At 38.9% G+C, this 26,075-nt stretch overlaps 2 protein-coding genes and 1 pseudogene across 2 annotated transcripts; 1 reads left to right on the top strand and 2 right to left on the bottom strand.

Annotated features, from left to right (window-relative positions):
* Positions 1-1,043: 1,043 nt before the first annotated feature.
* Positions 1,044-2,631, bottom strand: med31 (mediator complex subunit 31). Its single transcript, XM_043221461.1, has 4 exons — positions 2,449-2,631; positions 2,109-2,183; positions 1,790-1,886; positions 1,044-1,581 (listed from the first exon to the last, which is right to left on the bottom strand). The coding sequence occupies exons 1-4, from the start codon at positions 2,468-2,470 to the stop codon at positions 1,365-1,367; spliced, it is 411 nt and encodes a 136-aa protein (XP_043077396.1). The 5' UTR covers positions 2,471-2,631; the 3' UTR covers positions 1,044-1,364.
* A 3,651-nt stretch (positions 2,632-6,282) lies between these two features.
* slc13a5a (solute carrier family 13 member 5a) lies at positions 6,283-25,131 on the bottom strand. The gene is made up of 12 exons (XM_043221460.1): positions 24,863-25,131; positions 23,476-23,604; positions 23,144-23,280; positions 22,879-23,066; positions 13,988-14,171; positions 13,737-13,859; positions 13,437-13,649; positions 12,157-12,263; positions 11,927-12,048; positions 11,297-11,458; positions 7,024-7,161; positions 6,283-6,869 (listed from the first exon to the last, which is right to left on the bottom strand). The coding sequence occupies exons 1-12, from the start codon at positions 24,968-24,970 to the stop codon at positions 6,744-6,746; spliced, it is 1,737 nt and encodes a 578-aa protein (XP_043077395.1). The 5' UTR covers positions 24,971-25,131; the 3' UTR covers positions 6,283-6,743.
* On the top strand, positions 15,262-17,157 carry LOC122326525 (annotated as a pseudogene).
* Positions 25,132-26,075: the final 944 nt, after the last annotated feature.

Below are 26,075 nucleotides of genomic sequence, written 5' to 3'. Positions count from 1 at the left end.
TTTGTGTTCTACAGGCTTTGCATTTATGGCAATTTCAAAGCATGTTTTGTCTTTTGTACAGTATAAAAAAATGAATGATAAAAAAGTTGTATTGTTCACGTAAAATTACAGCTGAACCATGATGTCACATAGACTATTTTACTGTTGTCTGTTGTTTTTACATTCTTCAACTTTATTTGTGTAAGGATTCTTGCTGTCTGGGTCAGAGAGCTCTCACAAAGCCTCAAAAATATCTTATTTTGTATTCTGAAGATAAACAAGTCTTATCCCTTTAAAGCTTTTTTTGAATTTATGTTTTATGTGATTGAAAGTTTTAACATTATGATGAAATAAAATATTCCCTCCCACCCACAAGTGTTAAATTATTTTTCCAAAACTGCAAAACTATCATCTGCAGGTTCCTGAATAAGAATATAGATTTATGTGCTTTACCTCAGCAACCACTGGAGGGCTTACTTTCACCTCTTTCAAGTTTATAAATGCCTGTTGTGTTGGTGAAAATGAGGAGCTTGTGGACATTTACCATAAACAGGCCTTTGAATTTTTCTCCTGTTCATATGAACATAGTTTAAAATGCTCAGGAGTTCAGAGTACAGAGATTATGTAATAGATCACATTAAAGCAAAAATTGTACATTTACCTACTCTCATGCCACCCAAAGTTTTGAGTAATTTGTTTCTACAATGAAAGAAATTTGGAGAAATTAAGTTTGCTAACCAATGGATCATCTGTATGGAGAATGGGAGTTGATAAAAATTGTATCAACAATACACTCAACTCCAGTGCATCATTTACTATCTTGAGGTATTCTACAGCAGGTATCAACAAGAACAATCTAGTCTCATAAACTGGAAAAATTATAGAAATCTATTTTTTAGGTCTGTCATTAATGGTTTTTCTTCAGTAGAGTCAGATTCCTTATTTTATTTGATGTCATAATGTAAAACTGCTCAGAAAGTGGAAACAAATGTGTTTTCCCTCATATTGAAAGGTTTTCATCATATGTATATGAAAAATAACATTTTAGACAGAGAAATGCAGAATTATTGGCTTTAAAAATTGCCTTATTTTTATTTGGGCATCAATGTTTGTCCAAAATGCACACAGAATGCCACATATATACATACATTTTGGACACATTCTAAAAGTGGTGCAGAAGCAATCTAATCACTCTCCTTATACTTTCCTATAAGCTCCTTTACCTTTCTCTCCTGTTGTTCATAAACACACAGAGCATTATGCATTTACAGAGAGCAGTCAAAGTCTAACTAAAAACGTGGAAGAAGCCCACTTGAAAACAACTATTTACAAAAAAAAAAAACAACACTGACAGAAAAATGTCCAGCAGGAGCATGTGGACTGCTTCATTTGGATGTGGTGTTGCCATGTGATGGAGCCTGTGGCTGCTGTTGCTGTTGCTGCTCTGCCAGAGCTTGCTGCAAGCGTGTCCGCTTCCGTGAGTAATGCTGCCAGTGCAGGATCTGCTGTTCATCTATGAACTTGGCACACTGTGCATTCACCAGCTCCTTTCGAAAATGTTCATACTGCAATAGCTCTAACATGTGCAGACAATGAGGATATCTAAGGAAATAAAAAAATTATACGCTGCATTTTACAGATTGTAATATGACAATCACTGTAAGAGGACATATATTATAATGACAAATGTCTGAATATTTTTAAAAATACATAAATCAATGTGACCATTCTTTATTAATTTTCATGTGACAGTTTACAAAATAAAATGTAATTAAGATTAAGTAATTAAAAGTAAAAAAGTAAAACTTACTTCAGGAATTTAGCATATTCTGGTTCTTTCCAGTAAAGTAAATACTTTAAGTAATTGACAAAAGGCTTCTCTCTCAGGTAACCTCTTTGAGCCAAAACTGCAGGATAAAAAACAGGATTATTTCAAAACAGATCCACAACACACATGAAAACACGCAAGGCCAATCTTCAAAATATAATGATAGAAATAACATGTTTAAAAATGTGCTATTCAACTGCTAGAGGTAAGTGATATGTCTGAATTATTTCTATATCCGAACGATTGCAACCAAGTGTTTTAAATAAACAAATAATAAAAACAATGTCATTATTGCTCTTACAGTTCAGGTAGTTTGGGTTCGCTAAGCACTGAACAAACTCCAACTCAAGCTGGAAACGGTGTCTTGCCTGCTCCTCTGTGAAAATATACATTTTGAGGCTTGTCAACGCTTCATATTTAAAACATTTCTTGAGCAAAATGCAATATATTCGGGACAGTACAATTTAATAATTTAATTAATCATAATGCAAATTATATTTAATATATCACGGTAATATGTATACGTTTTGTTACATCACACGAATCAAAACCGTATTCGTTAACCAAAACAACCGTGTTGCTGTATTTGTGGGCGAATATTAGGAAAGCACGTTTACATTCACTAACAACAAATTACAAACCTGTTTCTATGACGCCAGCCATGGCATATGATGAGGGAAAAAACGATATTTTAACAGCAAGAAAATGTTTGATATTTAAATTTATATACAGGACTACTGAGACAACATATTTCGTTTGGTTTGAAGAGATCTACGGTGCCGCCATATTTGCCAGAAAACCAGTGCTGTTGTCGTAAACATGTTTTTACGACATTATCACTTTCCGTCACTTTCCGCGTCATCTTTAGCTGTATCTCTCTGAGTCGAGTCGTAGCTGTGTGGGTGGAGTCGGAATGGGGGAATACAGTTCTTTTCCCTTTATAGGAAATTCATGGTATTGACTCAGAATAGTGTTAATAAAATAATTTCTGCTGTTCGACGGAAACATATGTCTAAAAACGGAGTCGTATTGGGTCGGGTACGGTATCTGTGACTGGCCAAATGCGATCCAAAGGAATGTTGTCTCCTGACACTTTGTTATCCGATTGAGTCTTCAGACAAGAGACCGCTTATTGCAAGCCTATACGTGACGGCTTCTTAATTTTAATAAAGTGACAACGACTATAGTAAAAGTCTGTCACGCTTTTTATTGATTTAGGAAAATATTTTTTTTATTGACTAAACATGTGAATTTCACGTTATTATGTGGTGTGTGCTACGTAGCCTATAGCAATTTTTTTTACATGTACACGCCGTAAAATATAATAAACATAGGAAGGGATTGTGTATAATAATGTGAAATAAGTGTTTTAATTGATTATGGCATTCACATCACAAAAATATCAGAGAGTGTACATTTATTTGATGTGAATGAGTGTTAAGCCCCATCATAACTGGATTGCGGTGCAGGCAGGACTAATTACAGCTCATTAAAGTAGTATAGTGCATACTGTGCTAATATTAAGCTTTGTGTTTTTGTGAAATGGATGTTGAATCTGTTTTGCATCTGGGAAATATTTTTGGATTGATGTTGAATGTTTGTTTACTGTGTTGAGTGGTTCTAAAAGTAATGTAAGGAAAAGAGGTTATTTTCTTTTTTGATAAAAATATATATGGATAAGAGTTGTATTTTTGTGCAAAATCTTTTAATATTATTAGGAAAGTTTTATATGCACAAATGTAAATGTTCAGAAAGCCTAGTATGTCCTACTTCAAATCTGATTTAAGGAGCTATTTTGAAACTCTTTAAAGGACTGTTAAGCTGAAAAAATAAATAAATAAAAAAAAAAAAAAAAAAAAAAAAAATATATATATATATATATATTATGATTATTATTGTGTACCCCCTTAATTTTGGTAATCCTTTTATTTTTATTTTTTCTGAAAATGTGAATATCTTGATTGTAATGCTTTGTTATATACACTGCTCACAAAAATTACACACATTAGAAACACATTAGATACATCACATCTCAATATGAAGTCGGCTATCTAAAAAAAAAACGACAGGGCAGTGTCTTAGGAACAAAAGGATGCTAAGTCTTTGAATGGAAATAAAAGTTTTCAGCCTACAGAGGGTTTAATTGTGTAGACACCATAAAATCAGAGTGAAATGAAGATGTGGCAGGCCAGTCCATTTTTTCCAAAACTTAATTTCTGCAACTCAAAATGCTTTTCAGTATCTTGTGTGGCCCCCACGAGCTTGTATGCATGCTTGACAACGTCGCAGCATGCTCCTAATGAGACGACGGATGGTGTCTTGTGGCATTTCCTCCCAGATCTGTGTGAGGGCATCCCTGAGCTGTTGTACAGTCTGACGAGCAACCGGGCGGCGCCTAATGGACCAAAACATAATGTCCCAGAGATGTTCTCGTGAAGGCCATTCAATTGTTTCAATTCCTTCATCCTCCAGGTACTGCCTGCATACTCTTGCCACGTGAGGCCGTGCATTGTCGTGCATTAGGAGGAAACCAGGACCTAGCGTAGGGTCTGACAATGGGTTCAAGAATTTCATCTCGATATCTTATGGCAGTCAGAGCACCATGTCCTAGGCAGTAGAGGTCTGTGCGTCCCTCCATGGATATGCCTCCCCAGACCATCACTGACCCATCACCAAACCTGTCACGTTGAACGACGTTGCAGGCAGCATAACGTTCTCTTTGTCTTCTCAAGACTCTTTCACGTCTATCACAGGTGCTCAGGGTGAACCTACTCTCGTCTGTGAAAAGTACAGGGCGCCAGTGGCGGACGTGCCAATTCTGGTGTTCTTGAGCAAATGCCAGTCGAGCTCCACAGTGCTGGGCAGTGAGCACAGAGCACACTACAGGACGTCAGGCCCTCAGGCCACCTTCATGAAGTCTGTTCCTGATTGTTTGGGTAGAGACATTCACACCAGTGGCCCTCTGGAGGTCATTCTGTAGGGCACGAGCAGTGCTCAGCCTGTTCCGCCTTGCACAAAGGTGCAGGTATCTGTCCTACGGAGGGGTTGAGGACCTTCTACGACCCTGTCCAGAATAACCACCAGTCTCCTGAAATCTCCTCCATGTTCTGGAGATTGTGCTGGGAGACACATTAAACCTTCTTGCTGCAGCACGTGTGGATGTGCCATCCTGGAGAAGTTGGACCACCTGTGTAACTTCTGTAGGGTTAAGGAATCGCCTCATACTGCCAGTAGAGATAATTATGCAAACCAGCCAAAAAAATCAAGAGGGAGAAATTTGAAATGACCTCCACATGTAAAACCAGTCCTGTTTTGAGGGTTTTCTGATTGTTGCCACTGAAGTGCACCTGTTGTTAATTCCATGACCACTAATACAGCTGAACTTGATTAACGAGGCCCTCAGCTGCTTAACTGACCAGAAAATTATCAGACAGGTTTAATTCAATCCATGCCAGGCTCATTTTGTGAGCAGTGTATATATATATATATATATATATATATATATATATATATATATATATACACACACTTTGCATGTTATTTTATTAACAAGGTGTGAGAGGAGCACCATCAGATCTGTCAATGAGGCACAGGTGTATTGTCACGTTTTAGCCCCTGCATTATGCCAGTTTTCTTGCATCCCTCCTCCACTCCAACTCCTCACTCTCAATCCATTTTTCATTCCATTCTTGGGATAGGACTACATTCTGGCCCCTGGGCCCTCCCCTGGGACAGTACGCCAACATATGCTTGATATTTTCTTGATCAGATTAGATGCAAGCGTGAACCTGTGAACCTAAAATTGTAGGAATTAGCTCAGAATTGTGTAAATTACAGGAAATTATATCATTTTCACTCGCTGATAAGATCTAAAGCATTGAAATGTTTCTGTGCTCTCTCTAAAAATATTTTAATCTAAAAACCTTTTACACCAAGAGTTAATTTGGAGAACGTAAACTCTCATACAACAATATCAGATATTTGCATAGATAGGCTATAGAACATTAGATTTAATAGCAATAATTGTTTTCAATAAAATTAAATATAAATACATAAAATATAAGTAACAGAAGCTTTCATTCCTTTTAGAAGGGCACTGAATAATAAAACAACAGAAATTGTTTCCTTTTCCTCTGTGAAACATGTTTTTTCACATTTTTCAATTTATCCGTATTACACATTTTGTCTTACCCAGTCTTTCACTACAATGTTTTAATTTGTTCAGATGTATACAAATGTCAGGAAACAATATTATTTTAAGGCTTCAATGCCCTTTGTAAATTTTGTCCTTTATGTTGTATCACACACACACACACTCACTCACTTACTCACTCACTCTTTCTATCTCATAACCCAACCCTGACCCTACCCCTAACAGAAAACCTCATTAGAGTGTAGTAAAATGTACTTGTAATATTATTAACTTATTTAATGTAACTATATTTACTTATCTAATATTTGCAACATTCTACAGGTGAAAGAACAAAAAAAAATGTTTTTATTAGTAAGAATTATTTTAATTTACATAGCTTAATTGTACATTGCAGAAAGTTTTAATTTATGTTGAACTGTACATACCTACAATATTCTGTTAAAACTGCCCTGCCAGTTAAAAGTGTACACAACTGTCCACTGTTTAGAGGTATATGCATATTTGTGCTTAAAAATCTGCATGGCATATATGATTTTAGCCTTTTGGCTTTGCACTTATATTCCTCTAAAGCTGCTTTTGAAGCAACTTTTCATAGCATTTTTATGAACTGTTTACAAATTTACATCAATAAACAACAACTAAACAGCACAATCACAGTACAAGTGATGACACACTATCATCTCCAGTGAAACCAGCCACTGGTTCTGACTATGTTGCATGACATGGTGAGAATAGTGCTGATTGGTGCAGTTTGACAGCAGACTGATAGTAGGATTCAGCTTCTCACACGTCTGTAGAGTTTGCCCAGCTGGGAAAGGTGTCTAAACTGAAGATAGCCCTTCCCCAGCTGTTAATGGCCAAGGTAATGCAGAGGATGCCAATGATATTCATGACAATCCCCGTCTTGGCCTGCAGATAAAAATGAACATTTGGATAACCAACTTTATAACATTTTATAGGTAATTTAAATGTATGTGAATACATTTCACTTTGCATTTAGAATTTTATAATCACTTATAGGGTGACTGCTCATATTTATAATATTTTAATTATTAACACTCACCATGTCAGATACTTTCAGGTATCCGTATGAGAAGACTATGGCATTTGGGGGGGTGGCCACAGGTAGCATGAAGGCAAAAGATGCGCTCAGGGTGCAGGGGATCATAACATACAAAGGATTGACACCTATAGACTGGGACTAATAAAACAAAACAATATACTGTTAAACCAACATATTTTATTTACATACTATATAGTTACGCTCTGATTGACACATAGCTTTTGTTATTGATAGATTGGTGTCTTGTTTATTACTTGTGAATTTTTATAATGCTTTCATTAGTTGTTTGGCATTTTGACGGCACCCATTTACTGCAGAGGAATATTGGCAAAATATTTTTTTTCTTTAATTTTTAAAACATCTTTAAAACTTTCTGCTTACTACAGTGATCTGAATCAAAGCGGACACAAAGTTTTCTAAGCCTAATTGTGTTATAGGTAATAGAGTGAGGAATGGATATCAGTGGTACATACAAAAAAAGTGTCTGCTTATCTGCCTCCAGCAATGGGTGAATTAGCAAGTGAAGTTAAAAGCCCCCTTCCCCCAGTGCCTGTTTTTTCTCATTCTTCCTTCCTCAACAAGACAACAATGGCACATCTCCATGGTTCTCCCATATGAGCCACTTCAGCTTTAGCTCCCTACAAATCCCTCCATTCACAGGCTCCCTTGCATAGGCTAATTCATGAGAAGAGGGCAGGATCTGCCAACTGCACAGCAAGAAAGGTGAAACCCAGCGAGAGATTAATAGAGGAAGAAGTTGTGCTCATAAATAAATGTGTGAAAAACCTTTTCACAATTGCACAACTTGTTTGTATGTGTCTAGCATAATACTGATGTCAGATAAACTAATATATATTTTATTTCTTTTTTATGTAACATGAACAGATTTCAAGTTAGCCTATTTAAAATGCAATAAGTAGCGTGCATTTTCAATTACTTTATTCAATTATTTTCAATAAAGTATTGTAACTGATTATACTGTATTTGATTACTTTTTTTATTACATATCTAACTTTCTATTTTTTTTTACTGTTAATCATTTTCAAACATGTAAACTAGGCAGGGTTAGCATGTTACAGGGTTAACAGTAGTATTCAACACCGACTTTCCAAATCCTTCATCACTTGAATTAAGATGACAATGTAATTTAATTCTAAAGGAAATGGCATGCCTGTCAGAAGAGTGCAGTCAGCTGCTTGAGTTTCTTCAGAGGCAGAACAGTGGTTCCACTGAAACATTTTCAGAGGCTCCTGGGGCATATGGCATATGCAGCCGCAGTCACACAGCTTGGTTTGCTTCATATGAGACCACTTCAGCACTGGCTACACTCCAGAGATGGGCAAGGCGCCATGGGACACTTTGAGTGACAATCATGCTGGCTTGTCATCGCACTTATAGTCCTTGAACAGACCTTGCTTTTCTATGGGCAGGGGTGCTCTTAGAACAAGTGCTTTGGCACATTAATTGCCTAGAGCTGTGGTCAGTGCATCTGGCGTTGGGGCACTTCCAGCCACTGCTGCAGGGCAGACAATACTTTACCTGTGTTGTACATTAACCATCAGGGAGGTCTACGAACACGCTGCATGTCACAGTTTGCCCGCCATCAGACACAGTTAAAAAAATCGCTGTGCTCCGTCCACATTATGGGGGAGCTTAATCTTGCAACCAATGCATTCTCCTGACAGCTTACATTCCCTGGAGAATGACGACTCCATCCTGAAATGATCTAGCTGATTTTGAGTCGATTCATAGAAGCCCAGGTAGATACGTTTGCTTCTAGTGAATCCTTCCACTGCCAGCTAGTTTATTCCCTGACCTCCCTGAGACCCCCCTTGGCACGGATGCGCTGGCACACAGCTGGCCTTGGGCTCTACGCAAGTATGTATTTCCCCCAGAGAGCCTGCCTGCACATACTCTGTGCAAGATCGAAGAAGGATGAGCACCAGGTCTTGCTGGTTGCACCATACTGGCCCACCCGAACCTGTTTCCCCCAAACTCATGCTTCTCATGACAGCCCCTCCCTGGCAAATACCTCTGATGAAAGGACCTCTTTTCTCAGGGTTTAGGCACCATTTGGCCTTGCATTCGGATCTCTGGATCCTCCACGTGTGGCTCTTGGACAGGACACGGCAGACTTGAGGGGTCTAATGCAGGCTGTGGTGGATAAAATCACTCAGGCTAGAGCCCTTTCTACGAGGCAAGCCTATGCAGCTGAGTCTGTACAATGAGAAGCCCCCTGATGGTGCACGATTGGAGTAGTGCTTGCTTTTCTGCAAAAAAGGTTGGAGCATAGGCTGAAAGGTTGGAGCATAGGCTGTCATCCTCCACCTTGAAAGTGTACATGGCTGCGATTGCAGGCCATCACGATGCAGTGGACGGCTGGTCCCTGGCTGGACTCCAGACAGGTCTCTTTAAGCCACTGGAGTCAGTTGAGCTTAAGTTTCTGTTAAGTGGCAGGTACTCCTAAAGGCAATACTCTAAAGGCAGTACTCCTGACCATGCTCACTTCGGACCGGCCTACTCTTACATTGGACTGAGATCCAGACCTGGATATATGCCCAAGGTTCCCACCACACCCTTCTGTGATCAGGTAGTGAACCTGCAACACTGCCTTTAGAGGAGGCAGATCCAGCCTTGGCGTTGCTGTGTCACGTAAGAGCTTTATGCATTTATGTGGACTGCACCCGGAGCTTTAGAAGCTCAGAGTAGCTCTTTGTCTGTCATGGAGGTCAGCAGAAAGGGAAGGCTGTCTCCAAGCAGACAAATTTTCTATATCAGGAACAGCAGTTTGGCTCCTTCAGTAGTTATGTACCCATCTGTGGTCCCTGCGGGTACCAAGGTCAGTGAATTTGCTCTGGGGCGATGGGAAGGTTACGACTGTTGCATGGCATTTGTTTGACATGCATTGCTGGTCAACATTTGCAATGCCACAAGGTTGTAACAAGGTACAGGTTGTCGCGTTTACCATGGTTTCCCTATCTGTAAGTCACTATGAGTTATGTCACCATGACATAACTCATAGTGACTAACAAATAGTGAACATTTCCATTACGTATGTATCCCTTGTTCCCTGATGGAGGGAAGGGAGATGTTATGTCCGCTTGTGACAACCTTGAACCATCTCTAGGGGGCCAGGGACTTGTTCTCAGCTCCTTCTCATTTATACCCGTGTGACGGGGAGTGGCTCAGGAGTTAACCATTTGTTAACCATTTACCAAATCTCATTGGCACTTTCTCTTAATCAGAGCAAATCAGGGCTAAATAATATAACCACTTGTTGAAAATGGGTATCCAATGTCCCCTTTGCACAACCACTACAAAATCGCTAGAATCTAACAATGAATAAAAGCATTATTATATAAGCATGTACTAAACTCCTGGAACATTGGTGTTTCATATTTTAGAGCAGTCAATGCAATTTATGAAAGAAATCAATTAAATCTGTATGTGGGAGTGTGTGTAAAAAAAATCAGATGTAACACCCTTTTTCATAAGTAACTGTAATTTAATTACACATTTTTTTCCTAGTAATTAATTACAATTTATTAGGGCCTGAGCCAAATGACGCCAGGTCCTCTTGTTTTTCATCAGATTATTTGTTATTTTTATTGTTATTATTTTTTGTCAAGGTTTTTGGGTGTTTTAGGGTCCTTAACATGCTCAAAACTGCTGAAAATCAGTGCTTTGATACAATCTGTGTTGTTAAAAGCACTATATAAATAAAAGTGATTGAAGTGACTATTAGGAGTTATAATGCCACCAACTGGAAGCAGGAAGTGTGTTATATTTTAAAATGCTTTCAATAGCGTATAGCGCCACCTTTTATCAGGATTCAAACACTCTTTTAAATACTTCTTTTAGGGATTTCAAGATATTCTCATCTAATTTTGTCTGCACGTTACAAATATATTGAGGAACTTAAATTTCAAAAGGTTTTTGGATAGCTTGAATGTTGTTGCAATGATTATTTTTAAAAATAATATAGATAGATAGTAAAATAATATAGATAGATAGCCTTTTATAGATAGTAATTGTCTTATATATTTAATGTGCATTATCCAAACGCTTTAAAACGTTTTTACTGGCAGGTAATTCTGAGTTCCATAACTTTACAATGATCAGGACCAAGAAAACCCTCTGAATTCTATTCTCTATTTATAACAAGATTGGGGCCAAAGATTTTCTGGCATTTCACTGACTCTTCCTATCCACCTTTATGTGACAGTATGCAAGAAGCATATATTAGAAGTCATTATATTACAAGTATACATACCATAGATGCGAGTATAGGCAGAAATAATGTTGCTGTGGCAACATTGCTGGTGCATTCAGTGAAGGTAGCTATCATCAAACACACGACAATGGCAATTGCCCAGGGAGGAATACTTTGAAGAGGTGACATCTGATCTCCAAGCCATTTTGACAGCCCTGAGACCTAAGCATTGGCCAAACAAAAACATATTCATTAATGTATCTTCAATAATGTTTTAAAGAGAATTGTACACTCTTGCTTAGACAAAAGTAGACAATTATGTAAATAACGCTTTCTTTCTAATTTTACATTTAGATGTGTGTCTAATCTTTTAACTTTTCTATCAAACTGTTTCCCTTTTTGAATGGAATTAGTGAAATAAATCAACTTTCTGATATTTTAATTATATGACCAGCACCTGTATGTACTATTGTGCTACACCAACCCTTCACCTAAACCTACCCCTTACAATCAATTTTACATTTTCACTTTGTATGATTTACAAGTGTTTTGAAAACTGGGGAGACCGTCCTCATAAGTCACCTTTTCCTTGTAATACCTATGTCATTATACAAATTTGTGTGCTCATGTCACAAAAATGTGCATGTGCGCACACACACACACACACGCACAAAAAAACATTTGTTGTACCTCACTGCCTTTAGCCAGGGCAAAGCCTCCCCCTAGCAGGAGGATAATGCTCCATGGCATCTTCTGCTGTGTCACCTTCCATGTCAGCAAGGTTGGAATATGACCATTTTCCTGCTCGGGCACTACAGACCACAGTCATATTGCATTTAGTTATTAGTTATATTCACACACATTAAAGATGTCTCTTATATTTTATTTTTTGACATCAGCTAAATAAGTGTTTAACTGACCTATGTCAGTGCTCTGTGTTCTCCAGTGGCACAATCTTGGTGGTTTAGAGGGAAAAACAAAGAGCAGGGCAGCTACAAACACCGCCACTGTGGCATCTGTCACAAACCTGCACAGAGGTGAGCCATAAGGTGGAATGACGAAAGGGTTAAAGACCAACAAAATAGGTGACTTGTTTTTACTTAAGGTTTTAGGTCTCTAGCTCTTGTAAGAATAGGTTTGTGTTGTTGTTATGTTATGATATAGAAAAAGGGATTATTCACAGTAATATAATATCAAACATTCACTCATGAACTGTCAGAATGTTTGTGGGCTTTCTGTTCTCTTTTAGATTAGACCTTTCACCTAGAGTGAATTTCAGTGTTTTCACAGTTTTAAATCCTCAATCTCTTTGCATGTGACCATCATCAGGAAAGGTACACAAATGCTGTTTGCAATGTGGGGAAACTCCATTCACATTTTTGCTGGACATTTGACCTACAAATAGGAACACGCCACAACTGATAACAGGAGAACACGTTGTTTGTGTTAAGCAAGGGTTCAGTCTGCACGTTACAGCAATAGATGAACTACTTAGTTCAATTTAAGGGGCATGTTTCTCACAAACTGGGGTCATTCTGTTAATGTTTGTTTTATTTTATTATTGGTTTTTTTCATTATATCTATTTTCTCATGTTTTTGTAAAGTGTTTGAAGAAAAAAATGAAAATGAGTTTATCAAGCATAAGAAACAGCATAAGAGCACATCTGATATTTAATTTCACAATGAAATAAAATATAATTGCCTTTCATTACAACTGGCAATAAGTAGTGTTTGTTTCAAGTCAAGCCACATTTTAAAGTGATGCTACTTTTCAAAACAAAATGACAGTGTTTTGTTCAACAAAATAGAATGTTTAATGTAATTTTACAGCAAAACTGTTAAATGTGTATTAATTTATTTATTTACTGGAAGTGAAAAAAAACCTTCTAAATCTTATAGTTTACAATAAAAAAAACAGTACATTTACATTCCCAGAGTTTTGTATGAAATATTACGTTATTAAATTAATGTTTATTGCATTATTTTAGTGGTGTTTTGTGTTTGTGTGCATGATACTGTGCACCTTATATTAGTTTTTCCTTCTGTTTGTAGAAAAGTTTTGTATGATGAGCTTTCTTTCTTCCTTTGGCTTTCTCATTACAATATTACATTAATAGTTCAATAGAACATACTAAAATAGGAAAAACATCACTAAAACAGTTTTTTTTTGCCTCATTAATGTTGGTGTTTTTATCCTTACTCTGCTTCAGCATTGAAGAAGTGTGTTGCCCAGCCATCCACAAACCCTGGATCACGAGTGAACCAAAGCACCACCAGGAGGACGAAGAGGGCAAGGACACTCAGCTCCCCAAAGGTCATGGGACCAAGTCTCCTGTGTTCCTCTTTGATTACATTATAGGCAGCAATCTCCTTCTCTGTCTTCACCGTCCCACAGCCCCATGTCTTTCTGAAGCTTAAGTTACGAATTAAATGTAGATTTTATTGTGCTATAGGTGTATTTAATGCAACTAAGTTTGATTCATTAGGAAATTTCACTTACTTTACACCAAGAAACACAATCTGTAGCCACAACCATGCCAGTGTGAGCATAATGATCATGTTGGGGAAGGCAAATCCAAACCATGACGCAAAGTTTATGATGTCAGGGTTGTCTGGGAACAGTCTGTAGGACAAACAAATGTTGATTTAATATGCTAATACAAAAATAAGCAGAAGGTACATTATTGTGCAATATGTAACATTTCTCTCACACTAAGGAGAATGTAATGCAATATAACTTGAGGTACATACTGGCTCATCTGTCCCATCAGAACAAGGTTTGGTCCTGTGCCTGTAAGTGTGGCTGTCCCACCAATGCTAGCTGCATAGCACACACAGAGCGTCAGACCTTTACACATCTTTAATCTTTCCTCTGCATGTCGAGAATGCTCTTCCATGTCCAATTCCATTGAGAAGCTGTGGCCATTCAGAGCCACTGTACACAATAAAACAGAAATGGTTTTACTTTCCACTAGAAGCGCTATGTAGTTAAATAGTTCTCTGAGATACTTCACTCGTACTGCATCTGCTTAAGAATCTATAGGATCTCAATCATTCAGTGAAATCCAGCGGTTCATGCAGTGATATAAGATGAGACAAAGTCTGTGAAGCCAGTTGAAGTTGTGCTGTTTGATTGCAATCTTTCCTTTGAAAACCATGTTTCTAGCATCTGTTTTTCCATCTCAAAAAATATATCCAAATTACAACCTACACTCTTAGCGTCAAATGCAAAAATTGACCTTGAGGTTAGTCTATTGTAATGCTTTATTTAGTTATTGTTCTGCACGCTTGATAAACAAACTTCAGCTGGTTCAAAAAACAGCAGCTAGAACTAGAACTAGGAAGTATGACCATATTAACCTTAACAATACAGATTGATGAATGTCATCTTTGGGTGCTGATGTACCATCTGATCTGAATACAAACTGAGAAACAGAATAAGAAAGAAACAGACTAATATTAGTATAGATGCCATTCTTTTTTCGATGTAATGAGTAAATAGTTTTTTATGAGGATTGTTCCTGATTCCGGCTGATCTAATTAATGTAGCCTAACAATCCTGCACTTAATCCTGTCAACATTGCACTGGCTCACTATTAAACATCGGATAGATTTTTCAATCTTGTTAATTACTTATAAATCCCTGAATGTTTTAGATTCTCAATACTTGAGAGAACGCATCACATTATAGTCCTGCACACTACTGTGTTCTCAAAGCTCTGGCCATTTAATAAAGTCAAAATTGACTGCGGGTGGCAGATCCTTTTCCTATTTAGCACCCAAATTCTAGAACAATCTCCCTAACACTGTTCGGGAAGCAGACACACTCTGTCAGTTTAAATCATCTCTTTAACCTAGCTTACACATAACACACTAATACACTTCTATTACGCTTCAAATCTGTTAATGGATTGTTAGGCTGTGTTTATTACATCAACCAGAACCAGGAACACTCTCCATAACACACAATGTACTCGTTACATCATAAAAATAATTCCATTTACACTAATATTAGTCTGTTTCTTTTTTTAATTCTGATTCTCAGTTCGTATCCAGATCAGATGGTGGATCAGCACCAAGAGATAACCTTCACTGGAGACCAGATCACCTGAACCAGATGCACACACATGCTATAAGTCCTTTGAACAATCTGACATGTGCTTTAAATTTAACTGGAAAGTAAGTGCTGGGTGTCTGGCCAGAGGAGAACAGGCCCCAACTGTGCCTGGTTACTCCCAAAGTTTTATTTTGTTCTCCATTCTGTCACAGATGGGGTTTTGGTTTCTTGCTGCTGTTGTCTCTGGCATGATTAGTTTGGGACACTTAATTTCTTGTGACTATCGTTGATTTGATTACAGAGACCGTCTCTGCATTTAATTAAAAAAATGTTAATCGCGCCATTGTATATTACTATCACTCTATTCTCCTGTTTGATAATGTTCAGTGCTTTGATACAATCTGTATTGTTATACAGATTTATATAGCACTTGAAATCTGCCAAAATGGGCGGGGCCTCAGGCTTTATAAGCGGTGACTTCGCCACAGGATTCAGATTTCTTCTTTTACAGTGATGACAACGTTCTTTCCTCTTCCCTGCCACTGATGATGAATGTGCTCCTGGTCTGTTAAGTTTTATTCATTTGATTTAGTTATGGGTTGTTTTTGTCACCTCATGGCTTGTTTTTCTCTGGATATCAATAAAGTCCTCAATTGTGGAATGTTGGGCTTGTGAACTACTATTTGCCTTGATCTCTTGGTCCCTTACATATGGTGGCAGCGGTGGGATGTTCTAAATCCAGCGATTGAGAGGTACAAGCCTATTCTATTTTTTTTTTGTTATTTTGCCCCTTGTGGCTGTTTGTTTTTCTTTTGAGTATGAGTCGTACTGTGAAGAAGAAAGTCTTACAGCCAGAGGAGGAATGTGTTGGAGAAGCTGTGCGTATAAGGCATGATGTTGATGAAGGAGTGGCAGCACCTGAAGTGGACATTTCAGTGGCAGAACTGGCAGATGTGCTCAGAGCTCACATGGCGAGGATGGATGGCCAGGAGGCTGAGAGACAAAAGGAGCAGGTGGTGCAGGAACTGCGCTTCAAGGCTCTCCAGCACCAGTTTGGATTGTTGCAGATGGAGGTCCAAACACGCACCACTCCGGCCCCTCTTCAACATGGCCGAGAAGTTCGGGAGGACATGGGATGGCCAGAAGCCAACCCCACTGATACGGATGAAGTGTCAAGGATTCACAGAAGTCCTGATCAGGCAGAAGGACCGGTGAGTTTGCCCCTCACACAAATGCCCAGGCTGGAGAAGCTGGGAGAAACGGATGATGTGGAGCACTTTCTGGTCACGTTTGAACGGATTGCAGTAGCTTGTAGATGGAACAGAGCAGATTGGGTATGGCATCTTATACCGTTACTGACTGGTAAGGCCCGAGCAGCCTATGTTAACCTGGATGTAGCTGAGTCTACTGATTATGAGAAGGTGAAAGCTGCTATTCTGTTGAAGTTTGATATAAATGTTGAGACATACCGCCAGAGATTCCGCTCTTTAACTGTACTTCCAGCTGAAAGTCCAAAGGAGCTGTATAGCCGACTGAAGGAGTTGTTCATGAAATGGATTCAACCAAAAGGCAACAGTAGAGGAGGTGAGTGAAGTGATCATACTTGAACAATACCTCAGAATGCTGTGTCCTGAACTTCAGGTGTGGATTAAGGAGCGAGACCCTGGATCAGCAGCTGAAGCAGCTGCGTGGGCGGATGTATTCGTAGCAGCTAGGGGAAAGAACAATAGCTGGACTTGTAAACTTGAAAGAGAACAACGGTCAGGCAATCTATGGCAAAGTCAACCCAGATCAGAAGGAAGAGGGAAACCCCATGCAGCAGGACCATCAGGTGGGCTCAGTATGACTTAAACGACCTGTGATCTGTCACCTGTGTGGACAAGAAGGTCTTATTAAGCCAAACTGTCCGAAAAATGCGGTCCAGTCTATGCATTTGTGCTTTGTCCCAAGAAAAATATCACCTCATGCAAACGTGCAACGTCAGAGGACAACGATGGTGGAGATCGGAGAGGAAATGCTGACTGCTCTTATTGACACTGGTAGTGATCAGACTCTTGTAAATAAGAAATTTATACCACCTATGATCGATTCAGCCAGCCGATTACCTCTTCGATGCGTTCATGGTGATGAGCGGGTATTGCATAAAGCCCATATATTCATGAAGCTGAGGGGGCAGACCTATTCGATGAAGGTGGGAGTCGCTGAGAACTTGCCATATTCTGTAATTCTTGGTCGAGATGTGCCTGTATTGTTTGAATTGCTGTCTCCAGCACAGGTGTAATGTGGTGGTCACACGTGCAAGAGCAAAGCAGGAAACTGAGCTTGACCCTATGCTGAGCAGTCTACCATTCTTCTCTGAGGAAATAGAGGTGGGCAAGTCAAAATGGAGAAAATCAAAATGAGAGAGGAAAGGAGAAGGTAAAGTTCAATGCCTCAAAGGTTTCAGAAGGTGTTACATGTGAACTACCTGTGGATTTTAGGTTGCCGACGGACATTGTACAGATGCAGCAGGAGGATGCCAGTCTTGTACAGTGTTTGAGCATTGCTAAAGATGCAGGAGAAGGGATTGAGGATGCGGCTGTGACATTTGTGCGGGAAAAGGGACTACTTTACCGTCGAATGGGGTCACGGAGACAGCTGGTGGTTCCCAAGTGTGTCCAAGAAGTAGTCTTACATCTGAGCCATTCTATTCCTTGGGCTGGCCACCTAGGGAAGAACAAGACCATTGCTCGGATTAAGAGACATTTCTACTGGCCTGGACTGGAAGGTGAAGTAGCCCGTTTCTGCAAAAGCTGTCCTGACTGCCAGAAAGTCTCTCTGCAACGACCTATGAGAGCCCCTTTGCAACCACTGCCCATCATTGGTACACCGTTTGAGAGGCTGGGAATGCATGTTGTTGGTCCTTTCGAGAAGAGCCGTTCAGGTAACCGATTCATGTTGGTAATAACAGACTATGCCACAAGGTACCCAGAAGTCTTTCCTTTAAGAACCGTGAAAGCCAAGATGGTAGCGACATCACTGGTGCAGCTGTTCTCAAGGGTTGGATTTCCAAATGAGATCTTAACTGATCAAGGCACCAACTTTATGTCCACATTGTTGAGACAAGTGTATAAGTGTATAAGCCTGCGTACTACGCCTTATCATCCTCAAACTGACGGATTGACTGAACGTTTTAATTAGACATTAAAACAAATGCTCAGGAAATTTGTTGATGGGACCGGCCAAGATTGGGATCAGTGGCTACCTTACCTTTTGTTTGCTTATAGGGAGGTACCTCAGGCGTCCACAGGTTTTTCGCCCTTCGAGTTGTTGTATGGCAGAGAAGTGAGAGGACCGTTGACATTGCTCAAAGAGGTATGGGAAGGAAGTTCTGAAGAACCCAGTAATGCTGTCTCTTACGTTTTGCAGATGAGAGAACTTTTTTGCAGATGAGAGAGTATTTACCTGAACCGAATCTGGGGAAGCTTGAGCTGGACCATCTGACAGAACGGCAACAAACTCAGGTGAGAGCTCTTTGTGCCCCTGAGGTGTTTTCTGAATACCCAGGATTCACCAAATTGATCCAGCATGAGGTGGTGTTGAAGCCAGAGGCTGTGGTGAGGCGCCGAAGCTACAGGGTGCCAGAGAGACTCCGAGAGAGCCTGAAGAAGGAGGTGGACTTGATGTTAAGTCTTGGAGTCAATGAGCCATCTTATAGTGAGTGGTGTCACCCAATAGTCCTGGTGCCCAAGAAAGATGGGAGCATCCGATTTTGCATAGACTTCAGGTACTTGAGTTCAGTCTCGCAGTTTGATTCTTATCCCACTCCACGTATAAGTCATTTGATTGATCATTTGGGTAGAGCACAGTATATAACAAATATGGATCTTTCAAAAGGATACTGGCAGATCCCATTGACTATGGCTTCTAGACCCCTGACTGCTTTCCAGACACCGGGAGGCCTATACCATTTCAAGGTCCTGCCGTTTGGCCTTCATGGGGCTGGAGCGACTTTCCAGAGATTGATGAACAGTGCTGCATGGTTTGTCTTTTTCAACTGCTTACATTGATGATATTTTTGTGTACAGCGACACCTGGGAGGAGCACTTGAGCCACCTTCGAGAGGTACTGAGACGACTCCGGGAGGCAGGCCTAACGGTCAATCCAAAGAAGTGCACCATAGCAATGGAGGAGATGGAATACCTGGGACACGTTATTGGTCAAGGAATGGTGCGACCCCAACTGAGCAAGGTTCAAGCACTCGAAGTACTCAGTGCCACAAACCCACAAGGAATTGAGGTCATTCTTGGGTATGACTGGGTTTTATAATCATTTTATACCTAATTATTCTAAGAGAGCTGCTCTCCTGACTGATATGGTGGATTCACAGCGCCCCAACCAGCTGCAATGGACTGAGGAGGGATTGAAGGCTTTCCGGGACGTTCAAGGAGCTCTAACTACCAAAGCGGTACTATTCAATCCTGACTTTACTTAGCCATTCATTGTTCAAACGGATGCCTCCGAAAGAGGAATTGGAGCTGTTCTTTTGCAGGAAGAGCTGGGAGCACGTCGACCTGTGGCCTTCATCAGCCGTAAAATGTTCCCAAGAGGCAAAAATCCTAAGTTGTGACGTATCAGTGATACTGTCCTTCCTGCAAGAGCTGCTGGATAAGCTATGCTTCCCTTCCAAGCTCAAGATCTATGTGGCGGCAATAGCAGCCTCACATGATTCTATTGCATGGCAATCAGTAGACAAAGACAACCTCGTTGTCCATTTTTATGAGGGGAGCTAGGTGATTAATACCCCCCACTCCATCACCGTCCCCACATTTTTTGTCTTGAGAGCCCTGAAGAGTCCTCCCTTTGAACCTCTGCGGTTGTCCAGCTTGAAATACACCTCTACCGCTAGTATGTGAGTCCTGCTTGCCTGGAATGTGGGCCTAATGATTTTTTTCCTGAAACCATGGCATGGCTACATGTGCTTTCCACTCCGTTCAGAGTGCAGGTGGTGTCTATATCTACACTACCTCCCACAGCTGGAGATCAGGGGCTTAACCCCCATTGCCCAATTAGGTGATTAAAAGACTTCAGGCGGTCGAACTGGCTTTTTGTGTGCTTTGGTACCTGTTGCAAAGCAAAGACTTTTTAAATGGGTAGTTAAATTTTAGGGTAAGCCAACCCTACTCTTCTTTGAGCTCTTCCCCTACTCTCCTATTTAACTAGAGGCATCTAGTGTGTTCTAGAGGAGTGTCCCTTGCAGAAAAAAACCTTGCTATCCACATCTGCTATTTTATAATTTGGATATACCAGAATCCTTTCTGTTTAATGGGTTCATTGCTTGCCCAACCCTTGAGCTTCTCAATGCTCTATGAACATCATCTGGGCTAAGCATAACCTTTGTGACCTTAGCCCTTGCCATGGACTACTGATTTCATTATTCTGGCCCCATCTTTCTATTATAGTACACTGTTATTGGACTGTGTTCCCATAGCGTCTTAAACAGATAAAGTATGTGTGAAGTATAGAAAGGCAATGTACTTGTTACCTTTGTAACTTTGGTTCCCCGAGATACAGGAACGAGTACTGCATTCCTTGCCGTGCTAAAAATAGCTGCACATCTCAGTCGTCACTTCAATCAAAGTAACATGAATCGTGTGGTGAGCTGGGCACTTATATAGCTAGCTTCACCCATTCTTGCGAGCTTCACAGCCATGCAGTTTCGCTTCAGTTTTCCGCCATAAAAAATATGTTTCCCCCATACCATCATAAGCAGACACAGTACTCATTCCCTTATCTCAGGGGAGCTAAGCATGGCATGGATAAACATGTAATAAAAGCACTTTCAGTTGTATTATAATTGAAATGATTAAAAAATACAAACTCTAGTAGTGTGATTGAAAGCCTTATCACTTTTGGCCAACAGGTGGCGCTGTTATAAAATCATATTAGTGTGTTCTGTGTGAAGTGACAACGGCACACACAAAGTTTGTTGTCATTATGTCAAAGCTTTGCTGAGATACATCCTTAGAGTCACTTTCGCACTATGCCTAAAATTTGTAGTGGTGCCAAACAAAAACTATTTAATCAGAAAATAAACACGAAATCTGTTTGCAGGAAAGTTGTGAAATTTGGCACACTGATAGTTTTATAGATTTTTACACAAAATATATAAAGTTTAAGTTAGAAGTTAGAAAAAAATAGGCAGAAATAAGAAATAAAAATGGCGGTCAGGAATTTTGGGAAATTTCATAATTTATGGTAATTAATGGTTTATTATTCTTGGTGATGCTGTAGCCAAAAGGATGTGGCATGTTCATTGTGAGGTAACTAAACAATAAACATTTCTCATTGCAACATGAAATCCATCATTCTTTTTACCAGCATGGTCTGCAGATAATCAGTCAACTGATTTGGTGCAAATCGGACTTACAGTCTAGGAGGAATTAAAAAAAAAAAAGTAGGTTTTCAACATGAATCAAAATGACTGTAAGTGGCTGTAAGGTGATCTCAACATGATCCAGGTAATCCAGCTAAACCAGTTTTATTATAATAAGCTAATGCAAACAAAAGTTATTAGCATTTTTGAAAAATTCATTATAAATTATAGATATAGCCTCACATTGATTTTTACATGATTTTGGAGTATTCTTTTGAAGTCAGTTCATTTGAATTCCATAACTTTTTGCCAGCATGGTCTATAGGTGATCTCAGCCAATTTTGTTGAAAATTGGATTAATTGTCAAGGACAAGTTTGAACAATTACAAATAGCAGAAAAACTAAAAAAGTTAAGATTTTTGTTTGTGTCCATTTAACTCCGCATAAGCCAAGGATTCAGAAAAAAAGTATTTTGTGGCTTATGGTTCAAAAGTTATTAGCATGAACAATTTGAAAGTGGCCGCTAGAGTTTGAGTTAGAGATTTTGAATTTGCTATGGATACTATTCACATCAGTGTGCCAAATTTCACAACTTTCCTGCAAACATTTCCATTGACTGCCATAACTCAAGAGTGGAAGAAATGAAAGAAGAATATTGGCAACAAAAACAAATAGGTGCCTAAGCACCTTCATAGTTTGGCCCCTAATAAAAAGTTTAACTGAAGTCAAATTTTATGCACGTTAAAACGATGGGTAGGATTAGAGTTGCGGGGTAGATGCGTATCATATGTCCCATATGACAACTGCATATCACATGCACAGCAACAAATTTTGTATCATTTGCATGCAAAAACAGCTAATTATATGCACGCCAAACACGTGTGTGCCATATATACACCAAAATAATTTTTGTGGGTATCAATACAATGCCTTTTTATTTTCAGTTGATGTACTATTTATATGCATTTTAATGAGACCAGACTGTATATAATGATAAAAACCCTAATCTCAGTGACATTAAGATGAACTTACTGTTGATGAAAATAAAAATACTGTTTGTGTGCAAAGAAAGCAAAAAGTTACATAAGTACTGCAAAATTACCTAACGTAATCAACGTGTGCATGCTAAACATAACCATTGATAATTATTCTATTGGGAAATCATGCTCAAGTGTTCATGGTACTCTCCAAAATCTCGAAAGGTATCCTCTATCAAAAGCATTTACTCACCCTGCGTGTCAGTTTGCTTCTCAGTGTTTTTCTCATCAATCTCTGTAGTGGAGGACTGTTCTTGTTCTGCTGTGTTGTTGAGCTGCTCGAGCACAGCTTGAACAATGGGCACCATCATGGCTGTTGTAGCTGTGTTACTGATCCACATCGAAAGAAAGGCTGTTACACCCATGAAGCCCAACATCAGCCTGCAGAAAGGTAGAAAAGGTCTTACCAAAGCTGCTGTTAACAATGAGAAGATTACAAATAGATTTCAAATTCTTACAGAGCAGGTCGTACTCCTACAATAAGCAATACTCGGAGTGCAATTCTCTTATGTAGGTTCCAGTGCTCAACAGCTACAGCCACCATCAGTCCACCCAGAAACAGCATGTTGGTATCCTTCAGGTACTGCATACACACCTGTCATACAGACATCAGATATTTGAGATACAAAGTTTGAGTCACACACAAAATAAGTGCATAAAATTTAATTGAGTGGTATATAACCTAAGACACAACATGCCACAAACATGTTTTAAAGCGGGGGAAATTCACAGAGGTAATGTCAGATATACTAATAGGATGGCTTTGGTTTATATGGTACTTAAAACCTACATCTTTGGACTCCATAATTCTGAAGAGAGGAAAGAGTACAGCTGGGAGGAGAGCAGTGACGGCCAGTGGCAGCACTTCAGTACACCAGTACACTGCCATAAGTGCAACAACATATGCACACGCAGCCTCCTGCAGATGAAAAACAAGAGGGTGTCATATCAATATATACATTGCCATTTCAAAGTTTGGGGTCAGTAAATTTACATTAACATTTTTGGAAACACATTTAATTTCTCAGAATAATTATCTGTAAATTCCATTTCTTAGAATTAAAAATCCAGTAAATCCTTCAAAACTTTGTGTTGTTAATGTGATAATTGAAAGAAACAAAATTCTTAATTTGTAAATTTTGCACAACTCTGTGGCATGGTAAGTTATTATAAACTGTACATTTTACACTGTTAACTCAAAATATGTACAATTCCTATAATGAAGAAAACATGGTCTACAAAACGGGTCCAGGGATTCGTTCAGAGAAAATTGTAAACACCTAAATTTGACACTGTGTTTATAATAATAATGTATAGTTGTCTGTATTTTTGTTTTAAGGTCTTTTCTAAACACTGTTAAACCTCCATCTTTTCACTGTTAAACCTCCAACTTAAAACTGTAATGTGTAACTGTACAGTAGACATGTTTTATGTATTACTGTTGGATAAACTACTAGATGCTATCCTCTGACTTAAGCATGAGGTACAAAGTTCCATTTGTTATTCAGTCACTGAGAAACACTCAGCCAACTCTTAATATATCACAACACAGCAAAAACTACCTGATAAAACTCAGACATTTGTGTCAAAATAATGCCATAAAAAGCTTAACACATCACACAGGTCTTGTTATCCTAACTGTAATTATGCAACATTGATATATGGTTGGCTATATGATGTGACAAACAGTGATCTGCCGCCCAGATAACCGGCACCTGCAACCAGGTTTTTTTTCGTGATTTTGTACAAGATAAATTTTCATAAACTGAACCAGGTTGGTTGATTATATTGTTTCTATAAAATTCGCTGGTTTAAAATTTGGTACCACGAAAAATATAAACAACAACTTTGTGACAACAAAGGGTTAAAACAAAAATAGGGCATTGTGTGTTTGTGGTGAAGGAATGTGTCGCCCCAATGCATGGTCTCGCACCCATGCTTACTCGCCAAGATACAGAAAAATCCGGTTGAAAGAAACTCTAAAGATGCGTAAAAAGTTCAACTCTGATCCTTTCTCGACTCTCTTTGACACGTTTTAGAAACACTTGACTCAAATCACTCACTGGCCTGTGGGAACGACACGACATTTGTAAAAGTCTTTATGGAGCTTATCCTTTTCCGTTAGTCAGTCATTGCCTATTTAAAACATTTTACATGCACACTAAAATTAGACTTACCTTTGTTCCAATGACAAGTGGCAAAGGAAGGAGAAGAAACGGGGTGCAAAAGAGAATCAGCCCATTTTTCATCCACCATACGCGTTTCAGTATATGTGAAACAATCATTTTCGGCTTATGATAACTTAAAGAAAAATCCAAAACGGGGGGAAACTGCGCAAAACTTCTGATATGTTCTGATCTGTGGACAGTGCTTGGTCTCGCGCTCTGTCGCTGTCTTTCTCTCTCTCTTACACTCACTCACTCACTCACACTCAGCGCTGCACACACGGGAGCACACAATTAAGCGCTGCAAGATTTGTACCTTGCCATTTTCAATTATTAAAAATTAACCCGTGAATTTCATTACCAAAGATTTTTTTTTAGCATAGCTTGCTTATCACTTATCAATGTATTTTTTGGAAATGCAATCACATATCTAGACTTTTCATAATAGGCCACTGATTAACAGTAAAGAGTAGCCGAATCTTGGATTGTCCTAACAACTAATTTAAAATATATATTATCCTTATATACAGGTAAATGATTTATTGACTTATCCCATGATTTATCATAAAGTTTAAAGAGGGTCAAATGGAACAAAGTCTTTTTCCCCTCATTTTGCAGTAGCTTATTAAGTACCATTTAAAATAATCTTACCTTTTGTCCATGTCTGTCTAGGAAAATGGTTTAGCGTTTTTTTTTTTTTTTTTGCTATGGTTTCACACACACACACACTCTCTCTCTCTCTCTTTCTCTCTCATACACACACACACGCACATGTTGTGTTTCCATGTTTTATGTGGACTTTCCATAGGCATAATAGTTTTTATACTGTACAGACTGTATGTTTTATTGTCCTACACCAACCCTACACCCAAACCTACCCCTTACAGAAAACTACTGACATATTTAGATTGTCAGAAAATTAATTCTGTATGTTTTTAAGCTTGTTTCCTCATGGGACCTAAAAAGTGTCCCCACAAGATCAAAATTTACTGGTATTTTTATCCTTGTGGACATTTAGTAATAAATAACGTAATAAATACCAGATGTACACACACACCTATGGACACCCTGAATTAGCCTGTCAGTCAACCCAGGGGCCTACATTTTTAGGGGCCTTCTTGATAACACTTTATTATAACTTTTGTTAAGAACATGGGCATTAACATAAATGTCATGACAATAAGTTATGTCTTTTCAATTGAACCCTGTAGTTGATAAGATATCT

The sequence above is a fragment of the Puntigrus tetrazona genome, chromosome 21, assembly GCF_018831695.1.
Source record: "Puntigrus tetrazona isolate hp1 chromosome 21, ASM1883169v1, whole genome shotgun sequence".
Taxonomy (NCBI): Eukaryota; Metazoa; Chordata; class Actinopteri; order Cypriniformes; family Cyprinidae; genus Puntigrus; species Puntigrus tetrazona.
The sequence above is the reverse complement of the archived record's forward strand: the minus strand, read 5'-3'. Positions and strand labels throughout refer to the sequence as shown.